Raw genomic sequence first — 8,190 nt, forward strand, 5'->3', positions numbered from 1 at the left:
TTTATATCTTAACAAACCATTCAAAGAAAATGACAAGCAGTAGAAGTTCTGCATGGTGGCGTAGTGGAAGAGTTGCTGGCTTACATGCCAGAGACACGGGTTTGATCCTGACTACGGATGTTTGTTTGTATGGAGTTTGTATATTTTCCCCGTGACCTGCGTGGGTTTTCTCCGGGATCTCCGGTTTCCTCCCACACTCTAAAAATGCAGAGATCTGTAGGTTAATTGGCTTGATATAATTGTAAATTGTCTCTAGTGTGTGTAGAATAGTACAAGTGTGTGGGGATTGCTGGTCAACACAGACTCGGTGGGCCGAAGGGCCTATTTCCGCACTGTATCTCTAAACTAAAATAAAGTAGTACTTATTGTCAGACTGACTTTCAATCTAGATGTAAATTTAATCCTACCTGTCGATTTCCTTGCAACCATCAAATCTATTTTTCCAATTTGGAACAGGAAGGTCAAATAAAGTGAATATAATCTAGTACACTAAGGAAAAGAGTGTGTTTGATTAAATACTCCACAACAGCATAATTATACAATTCCAGCAAGTTAAAGTTGTAATCTGCATTCAGGCACATACCCAAGAGACTCAGCAATACTCTATGATCATTTATGATATTGCTTGTGAGAAAAGCTTAACATTGGAATGTCTCCACAAAGTTAATGGAAAGATATATGAAACAGTGTCAATGCCAACACTTTTTGCAAAATATTTTAAGCCAACTTAACACCAAAACAACCGCAGATGTTCCACTTCCACAAGTTTTCTTCATTTTTATCATATGATAGCTGGTGAGGCATTGAACAGATAAGTGACTTTCTTTTGTGTTCAAGTGAAGTCATCACTCAGTCTTCCCGAATTGAACATATTTTACTTATTCCTTCACAGGATATGAACATCACTGGCAAAATCAGCATGTATTACCCATTCCCAATTGACCCGAAAGAGTCAACCATATTTGTGAATCTGGTGTCATGAATAGGACTGGAAGACCACAAAAAATCAGCTCCAATGTCAGTGCTCTAATTATTTGTCACTGAAGGCAGCAACAAGCAGACTGGCACAATTCTCACCTGACAGCTGAAAGCAGCTACTAGACACTCCAGTGTGAATTTGTCAAAAGTCTGAAAACTTTTTAAATAATGTATGCGGTATAAAATCTTTATCTAATTATGCTTAGGAACCACTTTATAACTAGAACAATATATATTCATTGATAAAATGTAATTGAGTAAAAAGTGCTTTATTCAGAAGCTAATATTATATCTTCTTGCTATTAACTGCCGCCTAGATAATTCATTAATTGTTTTGTTTTTTCCTTGATCTTAATCCAAGAGTGCCTTCTGTTTGTGATAAATTAGCTCCTGCATCCCATGGTCATTCTCATCACTCCAGTTCTACCTCTTGTTAATCAAGCATTGAACCTCTTCAACAAATGCCAATTATGAAGGAATTCAGGGTGGCCCATAAATCTGTGAACATTTTGTTGTTCCTCCAGGTTGGTTTAGGTACTGAGAAGAGCTGCCTTTGTGGGGTTCTTGGGAGCGTTGACATTGACCTTGATCAAACGATGAACATTGTTGCTTTTGGACTGGGTTGGAGATAATAGAATGGATTGAATGTAGTCATCAGTATTAGTCAGGGCAAGAGTAATGCATATAGCTTTGTTGAATTATACCATATCTAAGCAACACTCTGCAGAAACCGTGTTTAGACAAGGGGTGTTGCAGAAACAATTTGTGCTCATCTCCTTAATGAAATGGAGTGTGTATTATAGCTAAGCCATGCTCCAAGTACATTGTCAAGCAAAGGACTCTGTGGTAATTAGACTTCCTATTTCTTCCCTGCAGATCATTCCTTTTCAGAAGGTTGTGTCCCTTCCCACCCTGACAATAAACCAGCATTTGGTACACCCACGATCTTTAAGGTCAGAGGAGTTCTTCCTGGCTTTGACTGAAGCTTCCAGGGTTGAATGCAATTACTGTAGCGTGTGGCTCGGCATTTGAGTGAGCTGAAGCATCATAAAGCATTCACAAATTCCACAGGATGAATCGCTAACACCACAGATCCATTCATGATGGCTATCCCTGGGATTACCCAAACCTCAGTCATTGAGCTTGCTCAGTACCAAGCTCCAGGTCATTGTCAATACTTTCACTGAAACATACAAGACAGTGAATATTACACTCAATATCTACAATACTTTGTCGCTGCACTTTGTCCCTACAACAACAGTTCATGATGTGACCCTACAAAACATGGTACACTTACCATGTTCTTGGATGTCACCCCTGAGTAGACAAATATCAGTGATGAAATTCACTACTGCATCTAATACACCAGCGTATCCTTTGACTAATTGAAAATAAGAGGATTAAGATCACATACCACTAAGCTCATGATCAACTGGGCACATGTGATCATTTGTTACTGAGATTTTGACTGGATATCATAAGGGACTGAAAAATGATCACCAATGCTGTCTTAGTAAAATCCTCCAACTTCATTACGTTAGGAAAAAATAAACAAATATCAGTGTCTTCTTTCAGGCCAACATCCACATGCTGAGAACGTAGGCACAAAATGCTGGAGTAACTCAGCGGGTCAGGCAGCATCTCTGGAGAGAAGGAATGGGTGACATTTCGGGTCGAGACCCCTCTTCAGACTTCTCCAGAGATGCTGCCTGACCTGCTGAGTTACTCCAGCATTTTGTGTCTACCTTCGATTTAAACCAGCATCTGCAGCATCTGTAGAAATAGGGGGAAAAATGTGCTCAAAGCCTTCTTGAAGAAATGCAAAAACCCCACTGATTCCTGGAAGTCTGTAGCCCAGGTCCAGATATCTTGCAGAAGAAGAATTTGGGGATCTAATAGAGAACTTCAAAGCTACAAGCAGGGGTCACATGGAGGCACTGCGTAAATAGCCAAAGAAACAGACGACTTGCAAACTACCCACATGCCCTCCCCAGCAGCTACCACCTTCACGATTTGTGGAAAAGCCACCTTAGAACCTGCAAAACCAGCGTGGAAGTAAATCATTCGATCCCGTGGGATTTCTGAGGAAGAAAGATATAAGTTGTGTTTACAAGTTTGTGCACCATGTAAATTTCTATATATAGCACTGACAAAATACTTGACAGAAAGCAACTGCAGATTTCTGTTGCTGATATTGATAATAGAATTGCACTGCAATATCACACATTCTGTGCATCTGCCAGCAGCAGCTTGTTTGTCATTGAAACTACAGAATGGACATGTTTTCCTGAAACCCAACTCCCATTCTGATTTCAGATAACTTCAAATTTCACATCTCCATTCCACTCAATTCTTGATGTTTTGTCAAAACATCATTAATTCCTCGCATTAACATAGTCTTCCTCTCCATTGTTACTACCTGATAATTCACCTTTTGAAACTTTGAATTAAAAAAAATTATAATTACTATCACAACTGTGATTCAATTAAACACCAGAAACAATTGATGCTCTTATTTAGTCAATCATTGGAGTTCAGTAATGCTAGTAGGTCATGCTTGTATCATCCATTCCTAATTGCCTTTGAACTAAAAGAAATTTGAACTCATGTCTCCAAATCATTAGTCCATGCCTCTGAATTATTTGACCCACTGAAAAATCACTATGCCATATACACCAATAATTTAATTCATAAAGAACACAAACTAACAATTTTGCTTCCAACTTACTTTTGATGCAGTAGTATAAACATTTTACTACAAAAACACTGCAAATATATGGCATACTGACTATATATATATATAGCATTCAAACACGTCTGTAATAAATAACAAGAGATTTACACAGCCACTTTTATGATCTGCATGATTATACGCACAAATTTCCTTGCAGAATACAGGATAGCTTAATACATCTTACCCACTGGGTGAGTGGCACTCATCTGTCCAGTGAGTTCTTGTTACAAGAGACTGCAAGTGAAGAGGTTTTAAGGCAGAAATAAGTGGCCTCCTGTGGCTCAAAATAAATACTGCTTCTACTGTTTTTAAATGTAGAAGACACCATTGTAATAACTTTTGACAGAGAAACAAGGCCCAGTTAGATGCATCAATTTGGTTTAGTGAGCAAATGACAGCTTAAAATAAAATTGTACTGCTGTTAGTCTACTTGGATCCAGATTTATGACCACTTGTATTTCAGCTTCACTGTAAGTGCTTTTAAAAATTCAGGTTCCCTTTGGCAATGAAATCTCATCCTGGCACCTAATCAGCAATATCAATTGTCACAGTTGTACCACATGTCAGGAAGTCAACTTCTATTTTAATAGGCAGCTACAAGTAAATTAATTTAAAGCACCATTAAAACTTTTTAGGTCTCACACACATCAGCTTCCCGAGAGATAATAGGTGATGCAATTAATGTAGGGAAGGAGAAATTGATTGAAGTTACATGTTAATGCATCATTATATCCCTCTCCTTCTTAGGCAGTGGATCAGGATCAAGGGTACATGATTCCCCTCCAGTTCTGTGGTGGCTGAAGAATCTGACCCAATCCACGGAATGTTCAAAAAATGGGGCGGCTGATGCTCGAAATGATGGATAGGTAGACTTGTTTGGGGTGTCATGCACTCTTGTTCTCCGGTCAAACTGAATTGAGATGTTCAGTATTTTGCTGGATGCTCCTTTCCCCATTGTGAATGGTCACCAGCTGGACTATTCGGTGAAATTATTACATTTTTATTAAAATGAGAGTTTAAAATCTTCCTTGACACATTTTCTTAATTCCCTTGGAAATCTTTTTTCCCCTCCATGTTGGAGCTCAGAGTGGATGCTTCGGGAGTTTGAAGCCAGATTGTAGATGATGTGGACTGCCCTCTAGAGCTGACTAGAACCTCCATGCTAGAGACACTTTATTCTTTGGTGATGTTACATAATGAGTGGCTGGCACATAGCTTGATCATATTTACTATCCTTTTATTTTATTAATTATCGTTCAGTTACAATACGGTGCGCCCACACAATGCTCGTGTCAGACTTGACAGTCAACCAAAGCTGAAGATAAATCACTGTACAGAAGTGAATGTTTACGCTAGTGAATAGATTCGCCAGGTGCACCGTGGATGTCTCTGTACCCGTGTCAAAACTAACAGAATGGGTGAGAATCAGACACTTGTGCTACCGAGCAAGAACATCGCTGCTGGTACATATCCAGCGACCTGTCTCCGTCCTAACCATGATACCACTCAACACTATCACCCAAAATGGGACCTGCTAAAAGACCGGACCTAAACTAGCCACATTATTGATAATCGTAACATCGGCTGTTCAAAAATAAAGTCAGGAACAAAAAAACCTCTAAACGATTGGTATACTTCACCGTGTTTTGTTGATGTGTTAATGACATGTTACAAACAGCAGCAAAATACACCAAACGTGCGCACCAAAGGTTGTAGCAAAAATGTCACATTCATTTGCATTTGATTCGTGAAACAAATTAAACCACAAAAGTTTACAGTCACTGGTTTTGTTAGAACCAGACATTAAGTTATGTTGCAAGAATGTAAAAACCCGGACTTTCCCGAGAAAATATTTACAGAAATAGATCAATGGATATCCATTGTTTAAAAGAAAGTTTCTGGTCCCACTTACTAGTTGTAGACTGGAGATGACTACGAGAGTGCACCTGCCGCTGCAGCAGCCCATGGTTTGCAGTGGGTCGGAGGATGGAGGAGTTTTTGTCGGGTCCTTCGCACTCTGCCGGTACCTCTCTCTCTCCCTCCCTCCCTCTCTCGCTGTCGCCGCTGTGATTGCCGGGGCTCTGTAACACCTGGCGGCGGTGATGGCAGGGAGTGTGAAAGAGCCGTGTTGGGCAGCGCCCGCCGTCAGTCCCTCCGCCCGCCCGCCAGCCGCGCTACTACGGCACGCAGCACTCCCCGCTCACCATCACGAGCTGCTCGGCAAACCAGGCAATCTGCACCACTGCGCGGGGAGAGGAGAGGAAGGGGAGGCGTGGGTGAAAGGGGTGGTGGTAGGATTGTGCAAACTCTTTCGTTTGTTGTTGTTTAAGCATCCACGCTGGTTTCTCGGTCATGTACTTGTGAGGAGACTGGGTAGCGGCTCGTCGTCTTTTTTATCTCTGATACTAACCGCTGTGGGAGTGAATTATTTCCCAGCTCGCAGCTTTGCTGACGCCGCGACTCGGAGGTGGCGGGAGAGGAGAGGGGAGGGGGGGGGGGGGGGGGGGGGGTGGAGGGAGGAGAGGGGAGGGGTGGGGAGTTGGGGGGACGGCTGATGCAAGATGATTGAACGAACCCGGATCACAGCCTGGCTGCTGCAAGCCTCTCGCTCTGTTGGAACAGTTTGTTGCGAACGCTGAAGCGGAGCCGGGTGTTGCCATCTCGCCCCAGGCAGGCGCGAACCTGCTGGCGGCGCTGGATTAATCGCTCTGACAGCTTGCTCGGTGTCCGCTAGTTATTTTCCTTTTGTTGTCACCCGATCAGGAACTGCAATAGAGATAACACAGGCAGGGTCACCGTGCAGTAAGTGCAGATATACCATCTGACCCTCCAGATTAGCAAAGGCACAGTGTCACTCCCCTTGTCCAAAATCAATGTTTTGCTACTCTCAGAAAGCTGTAATAAGGCGCCTTGGAAATGGAACATATAGCATCGAGCAGTGTTGTTTTATTGTTCCATCTCCTTCAGTGTCCACAAATATCTGAGAAGCAAACTGAGTGAGTTTCATGTGATTGCAATATCTTTTATCTCGACACATAGGCTTATATTCACTGGAGTTTAGAAGGATGAGAGGGGATCTTATAGAAACATATAAAATTATATAAGGACTGGACAAGCTAGATGCAGGAAAAATGTTCCCCATGTTGGGCGAGTCCAGAACCAGGGGCCACGGTCTGAGAATAAAGGGGAGGCCATTTAAAACTGAGGTGAGAAAAAACTTTTTCACCCAGAGTTGTGAATTTGTGGAATTCTCTGCCACAGAGGGCAGTGGAAGCCAAATCGCTGGATGGATTTAAGAGAGAGTTAGATAGAGCTCTAGGGTCTAGTGGAATCAAGGTATATGGGGTATTGATTGGGGACGATCAGCCATGATCACAATGAATGGCGGTGCTGGCTCGAAGGGCCGAATGGCCTCCACCTGCACCTATTTTCTATGTTTCTATGACACTATTTTACATTGATGTAAATCTTATTCCAAAATAAGATTTAAGTAATTTCCATTGACAGAAATTTACCAAGATTTTTTCATGTAATGTGTTTGCTTCAGATTGTAATTCAGGCATTTGCACATTTTAATAACCATTTATCTAGTAACATTTCGGTGCATCACTTTTATTGTTAATGATGGAGACATGTTGTTTGCATGAGAAATAACATATCTGACACGGCCGGACTCCGTATGTGAAACCCCAAACGAAAAGTTGCGTTACTTTTCGCACCCACAAACTGTCATTGAATAAGAAAATAACTGCCATTGAATAAGAAAATAACTGCAGATGCTGGTACAAATCGATTTATTCACAAAATGCTGGAGTAACTCACCAGGTCAGGCAGCATCTCGGGAGAGAAGGAATGGGTGACGTTTCGGACCGAGACCCTTCTTCAGACTGTCATTGAATATGTTTTAAAGTGGAAAACTATGGTTGTTATTGGTGAATGGTTTTCTGTCGACATTATGCCGAATTCCATAATTTTCCAGCGATAAAAGCAATAAAACAGGGTTTTAACTGATAATACCGTGAAATTTTCACCATTAGACCGACTAACCCACGGAATTTCACAATTAGCATTGTAAGCAACGTGAGCATGATGAGCATGAATAATGCTTTTACCGCACCAACCATGCGTTGATATACACTTCAGAACGTATTTATTTCTTGTTAAATATCTCTCTACTTTAATACATTTTCAACTTTTTCATTACTATTTCAACAAAATCGTTGCAAATATTTGACAATGAGGTATTTGTTGCAAACTATGTCTAAACCTTCCTTTCACGCTCAAATGCCAACTGCACGGTTCTTTAGATACTTCCAAAAAAATGTGCAGAAATAAATATTGCAGTAAGCATGCAATGAATGGCCACGTAAAATAATAAATTGGCCAACTGTTTATGACTTTGATCATAGATGCTCACCTGCAATGATGGCAAAGCGTTACACTCTTATTGCCTTCGAGTCTAGTTCCTTCAGATATCA

The 8,190-nt window shown here is 41.2% G+C and overlaps 1 protein-coding gene across 1 annotated transcript in view; it reads right to left on the reverse strand.

The window, feature by feature from the left end:
- The window catches only part of nkain2 (sodium/potassium transporting ATPase interacting 2), a 309,557-nt gene extending 303,368 nt beyond the window's left edge, over positions 1-6,189 (reverse strand). Inside the window, exon 1 of the mRNA XM_078399585.1 lies at positions 5,625-6,189. Within this exon, the coding sequence (XP_078255711.1) occupies positions 5,625-5,678 (54 nt within the window). The 5' untranslated portion in view covers positions 5,679-6,189. The remainder of the gene's footprint in view (positions 1-5,624) is intronic.
- Positions 6,190-8,190: the final 2,001 nt, after the last annotated feature.

The sequence above is a fragment of the Rhinoraja longicauda genome, chromosome 5 (assembly GCF_053455715.1).
Source record: "Rhinoraja longicauda isolate Sanriku21f chromosome 5, sRhiLon1.1, whole genome shotgun sequence".
NCBI classification, from domain to species: domain Eukaryota; kingdom Metazoa; phylum Chordata; class Chondrichthyes; order Rajiformes; family Arhynchobatidae; genus Rhinoraja; species Rhinoraja longicauda.